The following is a 16,391-nucleotide window of genomic DNA, read 5'->3' on the forward strand; positions in this document are numbered from 1 at the left end:
TTCTACATGATTGCATTTGAAGAATCTGCCTGTCCTGCAGCTTTCTCTCTGTGAGCGTGTAATGTGCCCCTGGTATTTGTGCGCGACATCCTGCGGCACTGTGTGTGTCGGGTTAGGCTCCAGCTCTCTGCTTCTCTTCACTTGACAAGGGATTTTCGGGTGGATGCCTATGTTCTGACTATTTCAGGGGTTCTGGTCCTGACCCATATACTTGCTGGTTTCTGTTCCAGTCCAGATCTCAGTTACACTGTTGAAACCTCCATTGGCTCAATAATAAGACTGATTTCTGACTGTTTTCAGTTCGTAAACATGCTGCAGGTCGCCCTTTAAATACTGTATGTTGCAAGCAAAGGAAAACCCCACACGTTTGAGTAGAAGACAAACTGTCCCCATCAACCAACTTCTTAGTTCAATTAAGGCTTCAATTAGGCAATTAAGCTGGGTCGGGGTGAAACCCAGGCACTTCAGGAACAGGACTGTGTTCCCCTGATATAGTCAAACACTTATTAAACCAAGCAAATGGGTTGACAGGACTAATCTTACAAAAAGCGTTCAAAAATATACAGGATATTAGACTGTACACTTCTATAGCAAAGGTAGTTTTAAGTATTTCTGACTACAACAGCCTACTAATCTATACTATACTAGCGCCTATGAAAGTGGTTTAACTTTCTGAGTAACGTTACCTGCAATGGTTCGTACACTTGCACGCAATCAATTGAGGGACTTGTTGATTGGGATCGTCCACGTTGACCATCTAACATTCAGAATTAGTCCACCAATGAATCGCTCTCTTCAGTTGAGCATGAAAGTGTTTCGTTGTTGTTTTTTTGGGAGGGGGGTATTTATCTGTTGTGGATGAATCGATCACCGGCTTGTTTAGTTTTAAATATTTAGAATCGGTTTTTATTCTTGTCCGGCTTTCTGGCCACACGGTGCTGACCAACGCCGAGAAAAGAAATTATCACAACACAGTATTGCCGCGCAGTCAGTAAACAGAGCAAAGCGCCGTTTGGACAGCGAGCCTTTCCTGAGCACAAAGCTGTCAGAAATCGGATTTATCTTTAAACCACAGAAGAACGCAAGAGTCCCACTGCACGCGTTATCTGAGCTCGCACCCTTTCTTATCTACCATGCCCTGTTTTTCAAAAGGATTTTACACTTAAGTGTTAACGTGAAACCCCTCCAGTATTAGCCATACGTAAGGAGAGTGTTTTATGAAATTCGTGTAGTGTGTAATTAATTTATTTCGTATTTATATACAATATTTCTGGCAAAATGATATATTAAACTCAACATGTTTTGACCTCTTGATATGTTAAGTGCTGGGTTTACTATAATTATGATCTATGTTTTTATATCTGCTCAAGATACCAATTTTGCACAAGGTTTTACACTGTAAGTAACAAAACACCTGGGCTACCTGTACCTGCACAGTACAGTAAACCTGGAATCGAGTGAAAATGAGCACAAGGATCACACGGTTCTGGAATCTTTATTGTCTGTTTTATTTTGTCATTGTTTAGATAGCATCTTTGTTGATGTTGATGTTTGACAGATCCGCAGAATTCTGCCCGATGCTCCTCCGTGTCTGCGCCTTAGCGGTACTTCTCCGCCAGAGCCAGAGACAGGGCGGCCAGGAACTTGTCGAAGGAGACGTGAATCTCGGGGGTGAAGTCCGCAGGGAAGTACATGGCCAGAGCCACCAGGATGTTGTGGGACAGAATCTGGAAAAAACATTGAGACACACATTTCAGACACGCGGCACACGGGCTTTTCTACGCAGACCGCACAGCATGGACACTTTGGACACTAAAGCATTTTACACAGGTACACAGCAGGAACAATTTAAACGCGTCCTGCACAGCTGACCTTTACACTTTCAGAAGTATCTGGACACAAGACACCCAGAAGTGTTAGTATATGAAATCAGACAAAGCCGTCAGACTCACACTTCTCGAGTGTTCGCTCCGTTACGAGCTACAGAAACGGACCCGGCGCTGAGGGGTCACCTACCTTGAAGTTGGCAGGGTCCACACGCAGCTTGTGGGCGTGCAGGTCGCTGAGGGCGCTCAGAAAGCCTTTGAGGTCGCCGAGGTGGCCGACAGCATCGCCGACGGCGGTCATGATGACCTTTCCGTGCTTGCGCACCTGAGCGGACCCGGGGCTCAGGTCACTCCAGTGGGCGAAGTAGGTCTTGGTCTGGGGGTAGACGACGAGCATTCTGGGGAAGAAAGGAGGTAACACACATAAACACATCAGTTAGCAAATATGTATTTTGATGTAGCTTATACACCAGTATAGATTGCATTAACAGTCAAACTGTTATCCCCCGAGTACGGACTTTATTTATTCCATATCCAATTCAGAGTTTATATCTCGAAAACGATAGCTCTATATACATTTAAGAATAAAGTCTAAACATTAAAAGAGTTCCAATAAAGGTATCTTGCATAGTATTTATTTTTAATCGCACTAATGACAAAATGAGGTCACATTTATATTTCGTTGCAAGTATTTCAATTTTACGCATGTTATTGCGAGCGCGCACGTTATTAAAGAGCGGAACTGAGTTACCTGGACAGAGCCTCATGGCCGATCGTGTCCACCTTAGCAGAGGCTTTGGCCCAGATAGCCTGGACGTGCTTCTTGTCTTTATCGGAGAGACTCATCGCTGCGTCTGTTCGGTCTTTTCCTCCTGTACTGGAACAGAACCTGCGGCGCACAGACAGCGGGGGCTCTTTATACGGTGCCCGCTACGCACACCCACCCCGATAAACACTCCCCCGAACCCCGCCCCCGAATGCAGCTCGCTGGTCGTGTATGCAACAGTTTGGGCTCTCTCCAAAAATACATCTTTCCAATTTTCGGGGCTCTCGACAAACCACAGATAATTTTCTAGGAGGGGTGATTATCAGCCCTGCACATATTAGTCCCCGCTATGTGTGTAATTCTCTGATATGTACTATAAAATATGACATGCAACGTATTGCTACTGTATGTCTCACCGAAATTGTGAATTAGGAATTAACCGCACAAATTAAAGTTAAATTCACTCATGTATAAAGCACAACTTGATTTTTTCCAGCTTAATTAATACATAAGCAAAGCTGAGTGACAGGCATTTTTTAAATTAGTATAAAAGCTGTTTTCCTCCTTAGGTGAGCGTGTCAGATTTAGTAAGCGATTTACTAATAGGGATCGCCTGTTTTCTCGACCACACCGCTACCTTCACCTACGAAATGTTGAAACTTTGACATTGAACTGTCAATTGGAGGGGGGAGTGTTGTTTAATAGTTTATCAACTATAGCTTCAAAAAAAGCTTTTGAAGTCTTCGCAAAAGTCAGGTCCTGTGCGTGAAATATAAACACCTGAAGAAGGCTCCACGGCCGAAACGTTGTGTTCTCTTTCTTCCTTTTTTCAGCAGGAATAAACCTATTACTTGTTCCTTTGTAGCCTACGCATGCTGACGCAGCTCCCCACCTGAACAACTATAAACGCGCAGATGGCGTTTCAGGGTAGTCGGCTCGCGAATTAGAGCACCTTCTCTCGAAACGACCACCTCTAGCTGAAAGGTCCTCAGTTTTAACCAGGGTTACGGTGATCGTTGTCAAGTGCGCGATCGTGGAAAGAGCCGTTGTCGTTTTTGTTGTGGTGGTGGTGCGAACGACAGAAAAAGACGGTGAAATTAAGACGTCCCTAGCTCAGGTGAAAGATTCACAGCAGTACAGAGCCACTTAGGAGGCGCACAGCCTGTTCTGCATAGAGCACTGCCCGGGTTCCTGCGGGCTCTGCTCGGCCACAGGCGATTGCTTTGTGGGGAGGAGATCAAATTCAGCGCGCAGCCTTGTTTCCTCAGCCTGCACAGCTTTCGTGTGGTCTTCCAGACTAGTTGTAGAGCCTACGGACGGTGACCACTAGTGTAAGAGACCCCAGCGAAAACCTCGAGAATGGGTATTGGATCCACTTTAGTGTAATTACAACACACGTTACACCATATCAAATATGAGGTGTGTACCAGTCTCGAAAACGCATTGGGAGTTTGCGAAGAACACGCACCCGAATATGCACCATTTATTGGGCACGTTTTATTATTTTTTCCATCATAATCCATAAATATTCTTACTAAAACCATTACCGACTGAGCATACGGAGGAGCTGGCTGAGAACCAGGTTGAGTTGGAAGGGTGACGGGCGAGACCCGCAAAATGAAGTGGCCCTTCAGCGGAAGAGCTGAAGCTCTTGAATAATCGAGCTGGTTTTGATTTACCCCGGCCTGCTGCTGCAGAGTGTTTCTGCTAATGCAACTGTACAACGATGTCCCCCAAGCATTTTTATAGACTATTCTTTATTTAGAATCACAAAGAAATAATCACCAAAACGTTTTCGTATAATGCTCATAGATTTATTAGATCTTCATTTTATCATACAAGCAGTTATTTCTTCTCACACAGGAGATCCACAGGGAGACGGCTCGGTTTCGCGGCTGTGGTTCCGGCGAGAGTCTGGACCCCCGCGGTCTCGTCTGTGGCTCTAGTGGTACTGCTTGCGCAGGGCGGCGATGACCACGTCCAGGAACTTCTGGAAGGCGGCGTTGACCTCGACGGTGAAGCCGGTGCCGAGCTTGGCGGCCAGGACAATGGTGATGCAGTCGCCCAGCAGCTGCGAGAGAAACCGACGGGAGAGAGGTTAATGGAGCCGAAAACACTTGTTGATGCACAAGTCCCGGGAGAGGCGCCAGCCGTACCGACTCACCCTGAAGTTGTCGGGGTCCACATGCAGTTTGGTGGAGTGCAGCTCGCTCAGGCTGGCGTAGTTCTCAACGATGTGCTCCAGGTCGTGCACCGCCTTGTCCAGCGCGCCCAGCACGACTTTGCCGTGATGCGCCACCTTGGCGTTCCCGAGGATGGCGGCGGCATTGGTGAGGTTCCCAAAGGCGCCGAAGTAGCGCTGAGTCCAGGGGTACACGATCAGAAGCCTAGGGGGAAGCAGAAATGGAAAATAAGCCAATACAATAAAAATAACCTTCAAATGATCATTACCTTTAAAAAATGGGTTACAGAAAATGTCCTGATCCAGACGCTGTTTAATCAAATTCTGGAGAGGTTTAAGCATATTAAAAAAAAGGCTGGTACTGTTCTCTCTGGGTGTGGACCCTGTGGTGTCTGGTATGTTACCTGGCCAGAGCCTGAGGTCCGACTTCATCGACGTGAATCTGGCCCCAGACCTTCTCGATGGCGTGGCGTTCGGCGTCTGTCCAGTGACCCATTGTGAAGGCGAGGTGGTTCTTCTGGATGTTTCAGATAACAATCCTGTGCTCCTGGAGGTCTGAAACCCTGTTTATATCCAAGCGGGACGTCTCCGCCCAAGACGAGAGGTGAGCTGCTATTGGTGGTTTCGTCCCAACCGCCTGCAGACCCAGATCTTCTGCCAAAACGGTTTCAGCCGCGGAAAGAGCTTTCGGAATAGAGTTAATATTTACCACGCGATATTCTGACTTTACCACAAGTGAAGCTGAAACCACACTTCAAATATTGTTGACAAACCAAAATCACGAGTTCAAATTCGCAAGATCCCATTTTCACCATTCCAAATTCAGTCTATTTAATTCATTGGGCACTGCCATTTTTTTTTTCTTCCCAGATGAGCTCTTATCTATGATCATGGTAAATGGTTTATGCCCGTTTCTTACTGACCGCAAGCGTACCTCCGCTGGAACAATTTGCTTTAGAAGTTATAATTCTTGTTTCAGAAGCTCAGTCGCACAAAAAAAAAAAAGTTGGCGAAACAGCATGCCCCTTTACCTGAAAGAAAGTGAAGCGCGTATGTTTCGAGTTTTACATATAGCAATGAACTCCACACGGCAAAATAAGTTACCATTTTCGTCACATAAAAAGGTTGCAAACGAAAACAGGCCGTCAGGATCGGTACGTGTTTCATCCGAGATTCTGACCCCGTCGTGTACCCGCCATAAAACGGCGGGGAGGCTTGTTCCCGATCCCCACAACTCTTTGTGTAAAGACGTGTCTCCTGTTCTTGTTTTTAAATGGATTTCCCCTGCTTCACGTTGTACAGCCCACTCCGAAGAAAGTCATTGAATTGAATTTGTTGATACCTGTGAGGGTTCTGGCTATATCTTAGAAACACATTCGCTTCAATACAATATAGATGAAACACACCCTGGTATATATAATAATTCTCATTATTGCGACTCCGTGTAAACTCTCCGTGGTATATATATATAGAAATTCCCATTATTGCGAAACCACGCAAAAACTCCCTGGTATATATAATAATTATCATTATTGAGGGTGAATATGATGACTTGTTCGATGCAGGCACAACATGAATCGGTAGAAGCAACTTTGGATGCACTTTTTATAATAAAAAGTTAAATGTTGTCAGGTGCAACGGATACATACCGGGTTTTATAACATGCGCAGATGCGCTTTTTAGTTTTTATTTCTCAAACGCAAGTATTCAGTATTCAGTGTTGATTTTACCAGAGGACAGTCATTTGCACGATCACAAAATACTTTTATATAATATAAATGTATTTAAAACACAAAAAAATAAAAAGTGGATATACATTTCTTCACGTGCTATCATCGAGTTACGTTTTCTCAGTTAAATTGTTAAAAAAGATTAATTCCAAACAACTCACTGACGAATGCGTAGTGGTTTCGCGGTTAGGTTAATACAATTTTGAAATTAGAAATTGTAGAAAATGTAGAAATTGCATATATTTTATTGTTGTTTTTCACATGCCGTTGGACAGAAGTTACTGGAACAGCACGGTCTTTATCTTCAATTTCAGACGGGTTCCACCCCTTAATCGCTATGAATTAGTTGTGTTTTTAATTTGATAACCCAGCAGTTGGGGTGCGGGGGCGGCACATTCCTCTGACGTTCTTTTGTGCAAGAGAGAGAGAAAAAAAAATTCTGCTTTGTCGATTTCAAAAATGCATTTGACTCGATTTGGCATGAAGAGTTGTTAAATAAACTACTCCAAAGTGGCATAGGGGGTAAAGTGTATGACACAATTAAATCAATGTATGCAGAGAACAAATGTGCAGTGAAAATTGGAAACAAAAGCACCACATTTTTCACCCAAGGTCGTGAGGTGAGACAGGACTGCAGCCTGGGCCCAACACTGTTCAATATCTAGATCAGCGAATTAGCAGGAATATTGGAAAAGTCTGCAACTCCTGCAACTCACACTACACAACACAGAAATCAAGTTCCTGCTCTGTGCAGATGACTTGGTCCTGCTGTCGCCCACAGAACAGGGGCTGCAGCAGAGCCTGGCACTGCTGGAGCAGGACTGTCAGACCTGGGCACTGCCAGCCCATCTGGACCCAGAACAGGGGCTGCAGCAGAGCCTGGCACTGCTGGAGCAGTACTGTCAGACCTGGGCACTGACAGTCAATCTGGACAAGCCCAGAGTCATGGTTTTCCAGAAGAAAGCTAGACCTCAGGGAAACGGGTACAAATTCACACTTAACTACAACGCATTGAAGAACACATCCAGCTACACATATCTCGGTCTCACCATCAGCTCTTCTGGGAGTTTTCCTCGCCCAGAGAGGACAGGCTGTGCTCCCACTGCCAGCGGAGAGAAATAGAGACAAAGGTCCACATCCTACTGAACTGCGACAAATATTCTGTGATTAGAGAAACATTATTCCCCACATTTACAAATCCCAGAGTTCACACACCTGCCAGAATCACAACAGGTCCCAATCCTACTGGGAGAGGGAAGACAGAACTCAGCTGAACTGGCAGCCCATTATGTGATCTCCCGTCCCAGCCTGAGAAACAGTGAGTGTCCCATAATAATGCTCCATATATCTATATGTTAATGTTTAATGATTGTATCTTTATTGTAAATGTCTGTAGATGTTGTTTTTTTGTTTTATGTTAATTATATGTGTTTTGCTTTGGCAACACTGATTGTACTCATCGGTCATGCCAATAACGCACCTTGAATTGAATTGAGAATTGAAAAGAACTGCCGCCTGAAACGAAGTCTAGTTTTGCGTTTGACACCTCAAAACTGTTGAAAGCCTTATCAAGTCTTTCAGTTCTCTTATCTGCCGAGTATGACTTCAGTTGTCCGGCTTCCACCACACGCTAGGTAGGGGCTGTTTCATTTTCCTTGAAGAAAAGTGAAAATACGCACAATCTCCTCCTGTTGAAGACCTAACTTTCTATTTAGAATTACGAGAACACCGTTTTTTTCACGAGTCGTGTTCAAAATCTGCAGCTCCCCCATTCTTTTGCGGCCGTTTAGTTGGTCGTCGTGTCTGCAATGCACTTGGCGACTCGCGGTTCATAACGCGGGTGTTATCATCGTTATAACCCGATCCGCTTGCGATCAGACGTGGAATGAATTCGCATGCCCGCTTTCACTTCGCACCTGCTCCTCAGGCAGCTGTGTCGTGCGCTGGCTGGGAGGTCTATATACGATACCATTTCAACAGGCCCACGGGCATTGAATTAGGAGAATATTCTCTCCTGCGCCGATGTTAGAATAATGTATGTTGTAAACAATCACCTGATTGCAGTGAATTAAAAATTACACATTAAATTACAATTACAATTAAAAATTACACAGAACTAGTGTTCTGTGCTGCGATCAATCCACAAGGGGGTTCTATTGGAGAGACGTGAGTCTATAGGTTTTTGGTGATTATTGTTGCGGGAGTTTTTTTGCGTTACAGAACATATTCAGTGCTTTGGAACCCGCGTTTCCTGCCGTTGCCTACCAAGCGTTTTCTACGCGAGCTTATGTTCATGCAGGTGAGACACAACAGGGCTTCCTGTTAATGGTGTCACTTACACATTACAGTGAACATTCTCGACGTTCCATGTGAATAAAAAACTTAGGTTGAACTGGACTATTGATGATATAAAATACAGACATAAACTGGGTTTGAGACAAATAACCACACACACGGTTTACTGTAGGTTATTAAATGCAATATTTATTATTGTATTTGTTCATTAGGCAATATTTGGCAAAGCACGTTCGACAGATCCGCAGAATTCTGCCCGATGCTCCTCCGTGTCTGCGCCTTAGCGGTACTTCTCCGCCAGAGCCAGAGACAGAGCGGCCAGGAACTTGTCGAAGGAGACGTGAATCTCGGGGGTGAAGTCCGCAGGGAAGTACATGGCCAGAGCCACCAGGATGTTGTGGGACAGAATCTGGAAAAAACATTGAGACACACATTTCAGACACGCGGCACACGGGCTTTTCTACGCAGACCGCACAGCATGGACACTTTGGACACTAAAGCATTTTACACAGGTACACAGCAGGAACAGTTAAAACGCGTCCTGCACAGCTGACCTTTACACTTTCAGAAGTATCTGGACACATGGCACCCAGAAGTGTTAGTATATGAAATCAGACAAAGCCGTCAGACTCACACTTCTCGAGTGTTCGCTCCGTTACGAGCTACAGAAACGGACCCGGCGCTGAGGGGTCACCTACCTTGAAGTTGGCAGGGTCCACACGCAGCTTGTAAGCGTGCAGCTCGCTGAGGTGGCTCAGAAAGCCTTTGAGGTCGCCGAGGTGGCCGACAGCATCGCCGACGGCGGTCATGATGACCTTTCCGTGCTTGCGCACCTGAGCGGACCCGGGGCTCAGGTCAGCCCAGTGGGAGAAGTAGGTCTTGGTCTGGGGGTAGACGGTGAGCATCCTGGGGAAGAAAGGAGGTAACACACATAAACACATCAGTTAGCAAATATGTATTTTGATGTATCTTATACACCAGTATAGATTGCATTAACAGTCAAACTGTTATCCCCCGAGTACGGACTTTATTTATTCCATATCCAATTCAGAGTTTATATCTCGAAAACGATAGCCTAAACATTAAAAGAGTTCCAATAAAGGTATCCTGCATAGTATTTATTTTTAATCGCACTAATGACAAAATGAGGTCACATTTATATTTCGTTGCAAGTATTTCGATTTTACGCGTGTTATTGCGAGCGCGCACGTTATTAAAGAGCGGAACTGAGTTACCTGGACAGAGCCTCATGGCCGATCGTGTCCACCTTAGCAGAGGCTTTGGCCCAGATAGCCTGGACGTGCTGCTTGTCTTTATCGGAGAGACTCATCGCTGCGTTTGTTCGGTCTTTTCCTCCTGTACTGGAACAGAACCTGCGGCGCACAGACAGCGGGGGCTCTTTATACGGTGCCCGCCACGCACACCCACCCCGATAAACACCCCCCCCTCCCCCGAACCCCGCCCCAGAATTCAGCTCGCTGACTGTGAACTTGACATAGGGAAATGTGCCAAGTTTAACATGTGCCTTTGCTACTGATACTATATCTTACTCCTGCAATAATCGGAGCCCGTTGACGTGTGATGTGTATTACATTCGATAACTGGTAGGTCCTGTCTTGCGCTCACGGTCTGTCGGTTTGGGCTCTGCATTAAAAAACCCGGGCACTGAGAAAGGCTGGATTCTCCGCATCACATGTATATCATGCTCAGTCTACACCAGGGGCAGCTTTAACACGGGGTAAATGGCATGAGTATGCTGCAACGATGAAGTCAATTGAAAACAATACACATTCATTGCCACAAGACAACAGGGGTGCTGTTAATCATGGAGTTAATAGAAATACATCATTCCACATAAAAGACATGATACTTCACACAGGAGTGGATGCATCGGCCCGTGTGTACCTGCAGAAAACAAAAGTGCCTATTGATTATTTGAACTACAGACAGCTAAGGTTTTAATTCAGTGATGAACACACTCCACAATGCTACCAGCTATCACGGATTCTCTGCATGACTGTAACTGCAAGGGGCCCTTGAGTGACTTGCACAATGAGAAGGCTGAATGAGCTCGTTCGTTGACAGAGCTGACTGGACGTGGGGGCTGAGCTGACGCGACCTGCTGAAAAGACCAACCGGGTGGAAGCTCAGACAGAAGCCCAGACGGGAGCCGGTACGCACAGCGCTGACCCAGGGGACGAGGCCTTCGAGCCGCCGGCACGCTGGAGCAGCTCCTCGGGTGGACTGGCCAGCAGTGGGTCCCAGTCCTCCCGAGCAGCGAGCCCAGGCTGCGTGCTGACCGCCCCGATGGGCATCTGCGAGCGTGGGGCTCAAGCGTGGTGCGGAATGGTGGAGTGCTTGTCCAAGCGTGAGAGTCTCACACTCTCCCAACAGAGCACATCAGCCCCCCCCCCCGTCCAGGGTATAATCTCCATATTGGAGAACAACCAGCTGACCACCGCCAGGGTGCCCCTGGACATCACACAGCCGTGGTCCCGGTGATCCCCTGGGAAAGGGCTTGACCCTCGGCACTGCACAGCTCTCGGAAGAGCAGGGTCTGGCCCATCCCCGCTCAGAGATGAGCCCTCTTCACCACCCTGCCTGACGTGATGGGAATGACCACCGCTGCCCACTGTGCCCAGTGTGAGCCAGACCCTTTAGCACAGGTCAGCCAGGCGGTGTCCCTCAAGGACCAGCAAGGTCACACCACCCGTTTCTAAAGCCTTGGTGTCATCAATTACGCAGTGCAATTACATGGCAACAGAAAAGAGATCGGGGAGACTTTTTTTTTGGGAAAAAAAGTGCTTTCAGTGCCAGAAAGTTTTCAAGGACCAGTCTCTGCAACTTTATCAATTCAACATCTTAATGATTTATCATGTATATGACAAATAAGATGATAATTGATCATGCAGAGCAAGAGCAGAGCAAATAAAACGGCTGTCGAGTTAATTTTTGCCATAACAATGTTTAGGTGATGTCAATAATTATGTTATAATTTAATACTGTCAATCGAAATATAGTTTCAATAACAGATTAAACACTACCAAGTACATTTGTCCGTGTTATTCAGAGACTGAATATTCCGAACTCTGTTAACACGGATATTGCGGCTCAATTTTCTTTCGTCTGTGTCACAGATTTTACAGCCTGAGGCTGAGGACTTGCCTTATTCTAAGATATTACAACTGAAATGATATTTCTGGACTTAATTTCTGCATGACGTCACCATATCAGAGGTCTTTTTCTCTGGCGCCACTTCTGCGAAGTGTGTCGCAGAATTATTTGGCGAGGCTCCGATGGGCGGCCTTGTCCATATCAATGAATGTACAATAATGATTTAAATGCAGGCAAGCCTCATTTAATCGGGTGTTAGCGCAATTAGCCGGTTGTAGAGGTGAGGCAGCGGGCTCAATCCTGCTCCTGACACCCCAGAAAGGCGGCGGATCTCGGTGACCAAGGTCAGACGCCGCTGTAGGACACGAAGTGTGTCGCAGAACAAGAAAGAAAATCTCCAAATGTTTCTTTCTTTCCGAGGACAAAGGGGCAGCTAGATTACGTTTGTCATCTCATCCACTCGTCCGCCCAGTGAGAATATCCTACTGGATTTCAAGTTCCCAGCCCTCAGTCCCCCCCTCACAAAGCCGGCAAATACGACCCCCCTGTGAGAGACCCGACGGCCCGCTCGGGGGGACCGGGACCACGCCGTGCTCAGAGCTCTGCTTATTAAAGCGGCCCAGCGTGGTATAATATTAAACACCTTAGTAAAACTGCTTTTAAACTTGCTTTGTATTGCATTGAAAACACATAACAAGCAAGTTAACGTGGTTTTTATATAGAGATTGTATATAGAGATTTTTTATTTATATATACTGCAACCCAAATGGTATAAGATGTCATCCACAAAACAGACCTCCCGAATAAGAGCGCTACCATGCTGCTCGCTTGTGCCAGCGTCTTTGGAGAAGGGACCCGTGTCTCCCTCTTGTGTCTGTTATTTCTAGTGTCTACAGTATTTGAGAATAAACTCCCCGGCAGCGGGCGATGTCACCAGGCTGTGCGGTGTTCCGCTGTGTTGTTCGAATCTCCAGCATCACAGATGTCAGAGCGATTAATACGAACCTCTGAAAATACTATCAATTTTAGCATCGTTTACTTACTGATACAGAATATCGGACAGCGCAGCTTTCTAACCTACATCATATGGGCGCCGGGGGATCTGCGTAAGGCTGACGATTAGTTATACAGAGCTGTTGTTTTCTGTACGATGTTACTTTATCTTTATTACCTGAAAATACGTCAAATCAAGTTCGGCTGCAAATGATGCATATTGAAACATTTAGTAACTTACTCTAAACCAGAGGGGGTTTAGTTAATGGCGTCTCTTCGATTTGATAGTTTTTTATAGAGATTTTATATAAACGCCTGAAGAAGGCTCCACAGGCGAAACGTTGGGTAAAGGGAATAAACCTTTACTCGTTCCTTTGCAGCTACCTACTTGAACTTATCCCTAAAGAATGTCTAAAACGGTCGAAGCTTAATTTCTTTAGGATAATTGTACCACCTAGTGGTAGAATGAGCAAACTACATCCGCCACATCCGCTGAAATTCTACATACTGAATGCTAATTAGTGCTCTCGGCAATGAGAACTTAAAGTTCCCGGCAATGTTTTCTTAAAAGATAACACTTGAAATCGTATTTTTAATGTCTTGTGTTGTATAATTTGTTTCCGTTTGGAAAAAAAAACAAGATGCACAGTCATTACGTCACATTACTGACACGGAAAACAAACCACCCAAGCAGAGTCAACGATTTTTAGCTGCCCGCGTCTGTTCGGGTTTTAGAGTTAGTATCTGCTGCCACCCGGTGGCTAATGTTCCTCGATACCAGTTTCTAGAGCTCGTTATTATTAGAGCCATTATTAGAGACAAATATTACCTCAGAGATCTGGGGAGAGCAGGGAAGGAGGAAGCAGAAAATAGAGGACAGAGGACTGAGTCTCGAAAAACCCAGGGATGTTGATAAATCAAGTTATGAAAAAAATGCTTTGAAAGCAATTCAAAATGTTATGTGAGCTAGTCATAATAATTCCTCACACTTATATACTGCTTTTCTGGACAGTCCACTCAAATCGCTTTACAGGTAATGGGGATCCCCTCCACCACCACCAGTGTGCAGCCCCACCTGGATGATGAGACAGCAGTCACAGTGTGCCAGTCCGCTCCCCACACACCAGCTCAGCTCAGTTTATTGTCAGATGCACAAGTGCAATGAAATGCGTATTTGCATGCATGCTCCAATACAAAGAACAGAAAGACATTAAGGAAACATCACAAACATAAACACAGAACAGTAGTAGCAACAACAACAAGTTAAATAATGTGCGTCTTAGGAAAAAAAACACACCAGTGTGAGTCAGTGGCAGGGGTAGAGTTCAGTAATCTGACAGTTTGTGGGAGGAAATGGTGTCTGAACTTGGACGTATGTGCCTTTATGCTCCTATAACGCTGAGCAGAGGGAAGGGGGTGGAAAGGGAGAAACCAGGATGACTGGTGTCCTTAGCAATACTTCCAGCCTTCCTGAGACAGCGGGTTGTAAAAATGTCTGAAATCAGCTCTCAGTGGGGAGGAGAGCAGAGTGATGAAGCCAGTTCAGAGATGGGGATTATTAGGAGGCCATGACTGGTAAGGGCCAATGGGAAATTTGGCCAGGACACCAGGGTAACTCTTCTCAAGAAACGGCCTGGGATTTTTAATAATCACAGAGAGTCAGGACCTCGGTTTTACATCTCATCCAAAGAACGGCACCTTTTACAGGATAGTGTCCCCATATAGGACCCACACAGACTGCAGGGTGAGCGCCCCCTACTGTTCCCACTAACACCACGTCCAGCAGAAACCTCAGCTCTCCCAGGAGTCTCTCATCCAGCTACTGGCCAGGCTCACACCTGCTGAGCTTCAGTGGGCTGCCAGATGGGAGCTGGAGGGTGATATGGCCGCTGATATAATGGATCAGAACAAATGTAATTATTGTTATGTAACTGTTGTTTTTTTTAAAAAACCTTTATCTAGACGTGTGCACATACAGTATACTGTTTTGTGTATATATATACACGATTGTAAAGTTTTCTTTTTGTGATTCCCCGTATTCGTTTGTGAAAAGAAATGAAGCTCTCAAAAATGGAAATCAGGTTTCTAGAGCTTTATTCATTAGGAAACCGGCGCACCACTGAACGTGAAAAACAAAAGCAGAGCAGCTTATTCATTTCTAAGTTTCAATGTCTGTGTCAGCCTTAGCCCTTCTCATGTCACAGTACTTGCAAGCACCGAAGTCCCCAAATACAGCGAGTATCCCGGAGGATATGGAAGGGACAGCGAGTTTTTGCACTGTGATATAAGAATAAATGTCTGGTTCCTGCAGTGACCATGTCCTCCACTCTGAGGCCTGTGGTGGGGGTTCAATGATGACAGCAGTGTTCCTGCCACTTTCCCCTCCAGGGGAAACCAGGTCGCTGCTGTCAGTGTTGTTGGTGAACCACTAGGTGGCGCTCTTATTCCACAACCAACCCAGAAGTTCCAAGCCCGGGTCCCAGTGAGGTGATCCTGGGGCTCCTGAGGTGTTTACGTAGGGTGAGATATTATTAAACAGAGCTCCTACCTACTCGGGCTTTAAAGGTCCAGGTGAAACAGCTGCCATTACTCCTTGACTTAACAAAGCCTAGACTGTTAGACTGATAGAAAACCTTCCTCCTTACTTTAAGATCTCTTCAGCCTGCAGCTCCCTCGCTGCCGAAAGACACCGGTCTGTAACGTCTGTAATGATTTTGTCCTGCCGCGCGATGCAGGGCCCCTGTTCTTTACTGCTTATTTCGAGAGCGCTGTTGCACAGCACATCGTCCGGTTCTGCTGCCTTTCGCCGTTTCCTTACTTGTGCTTCTGTGGATTGGTTTCGACCCACTCTCGCAGGCCGGGCCCGCTACGTCTCTAAAGAACACCTGGCCGGCTGGACAGCTGCAGTACCGCAGGCGTCCACTAAGGGTCTTATTTACTGGCAGCCCGCTGAAACATCAACACCGAACAGGTGTGGCAGTTCGCTTTTCAGTTCAAGTCTTGGGACAGTTTCAGGTCGACGACAAATTCCACGTGTACGAAACGCTTTTCTGCACGCCGCCAGAGTGTACAGTATTAACAATTTGACTTTTTTCTTTACAAATAAATGGTTGCAATACCCAATTAGGATATGTGAACTACATCTCGGATAAAAACGATCTACTGCTCCAGTGCTGCGGTTTTAATAAGCAATTGCGTTGTACGCGAGCTCGGCTCCTCTATTAGACCAGGTGGGCAGCTGCGTCAGCATGCGTAGGCTGCAAAGGAACAAGTAAGAGGCTGATTCCATGCTGAAAAAAAAAGAAGAAAGAGAACACAACGTTTCGGCCGTGGAGCCTTCTTCAGGTGTCGAAACATAGAAAGGGAAAGGAACATCTTCTCAAGAAGAAGGACACCTGAAGAAGGCTCCACGGCCGAAACGTTGTGTTCTCCTCTATTAGACGACTGGGTGTAAATTCGGGCTCAGGGTTGTATTTTCTGCTCTT

General features: G+C 45.9%; 3 protein-coding genes across 3 annotated transcripts; all 3 read right to left on the reverse strand.

The window, feature by feature from the left end:
* Positions 1 to 1,484: 1,484 nt before the first annotated feature.
* Positions 1,485 to 2,728, reverse strand: LOC138216045 (hemoglobin subunit alpha-like). The gene is made up of 3 exons (XM_069180797.1): positions 2,578 to 2,728; positions 2,017 to 2,224; positions 1,485 to 1,727 (listed from the first exon to the last, which is right to left on the reverse strand). The coding sequence occupies exons 1-3, from the start codon at positions 2,670 to 2,672 to the stop codon at positions 1,599 to 1,601; spliced, it is 432 nt and encodes a 143-aa protein (XP_069036898.1). The 5' UTR covers positions 2,673 to 2,728; the 3' UTR covers positions 1,485 to 1,598.
* A 1,656-nt stretch (positions 2,729 to 4,384) lies between these two features.
* On the reverse strand, positions 4,385 to 5,328 carry LOC138224247 (hemoglobin cathodic subunit beta-like). Its single transcript, XM_069180798.1, has 3 exons — positions 5,179 to 5,328; positions 4,757 to 4,979; positions 4,385 to 4,663 (listed from the first exon to the last, which is right to left on the reverse strand). Exons 1-3 carry the CDS (start codon positions 5,268 to 5,270, stop codon positions 4,535 to 4,537), a joined length of 444 nt encoding a protein of 147 aa, XP_069036899.1. The 5' UTR covers positions 5,271 to 5,328; the 3' UTR covers positions 4,385 to 4,534.
* A 3,633-nt stretch (positions 5,329 to 8,961) lies between these two features.
* LOC138224248 (hemoglobin subunit alpha-like) lies at positions 8,962 to 10,179 on the reverse strand. The gene is made up of 3 exons (XM_069180800.1): positions 10,035 to 10,179; positions 9,498 to 9,705; positions 8,962 to 9,208 (listed from the first exon to the last, which is right to left on the reverse strand). The coding sequence occupies exons 1-3, from the start codon at positions 10,127 to 10,129 to the stop codon at positions 9,080 to 9,082; spliced, it is 432 nt and encodes a 143-aa protein (XP_069036901.1). The 5' UTR covers positions 10,130 to 10,179; the 3' UTR covers positions 8,962 to 9,079.
* Positions 10,180 to 16,391: the final 6,212 nt, after the last annotated feature.

This window comes from Lepisosteus oculatus, chromosome 19, assembly GCF_040954835.1.
Source record: "Lepisosteus oculatus isolate fLepOcu1 chromosome 19, fLepOcu1.hap2, whole genome shotgun sequence".
NCBI lineage: Eukaryota > Metazoa > Chordata > Actinopteri > Semionotiformes > Lepisosteidae > Lepisosteus > Lepisosteus oculatus.

Coding starts and splice junctions, on each gene's coding strand:
- LOC138216045 (XM_069180797.1), bottom strand. CDS start 2,672: ATGAGTCTCTCCGATAAAGACAAGAAGCACGTCCAGGCTATCTGGGCC. Junction 2,225..2,577: donor GGCCATGAGGCTCTGTCCAG/GTAACTCAGTTC, acceptor TTTCTTCCCCAG/AATGCTCGTCGTCTACCCCC. Junction 1,728..2,016: donor TGGACCCTGCCAACTTCAAG/GTAGGTGACCCC, acceptor TGTTTTTTCCAG/ATTCTGTCCCACAACATCCT.
- LOC138224247 (XM_069180798.1), bottom strand. CDS start 5,270: ATGGGTCACTGGACAGACGCCGAACGCCACGCCATCGAGAAGGTCTGG. Junction 4,980..5,178: donor GGACCTCAGGCTCTGGCCAG/GTAACATACCAG, acceptor GCTTCCCCCTAG/GCTTCTGATCGTGTACCCCT. Junction 4,664..4,756: donor TGGACCCCGACAACTTCAGG/GTGAGTCGGTAC, acceptor TTTCTCTCGCAG/CTGCTGGGCGACTGCATCAC.
- LOC138224248 (XM_069180800.1), bottom strand. CDS start 10,129: ATGAGTCTCTCCGATAAAGACAAGCAGCACGTCCAGGCTATCTGGGCC. Junction 9,706..10,034: donor GGCCATGAGGCTCTGTCCAG/GTAACTCAGTTC, acceptor TTTCTTCCCCAG/GATGCTCACCGTCTACCCCC. Junction 9,209..9,497: donor TGGACCCTGCCAACTTCAAG/GTAGGTGACCCC, acceptor TGTTTTTTCCAG/ATTCTGTCCCACAACATCCT.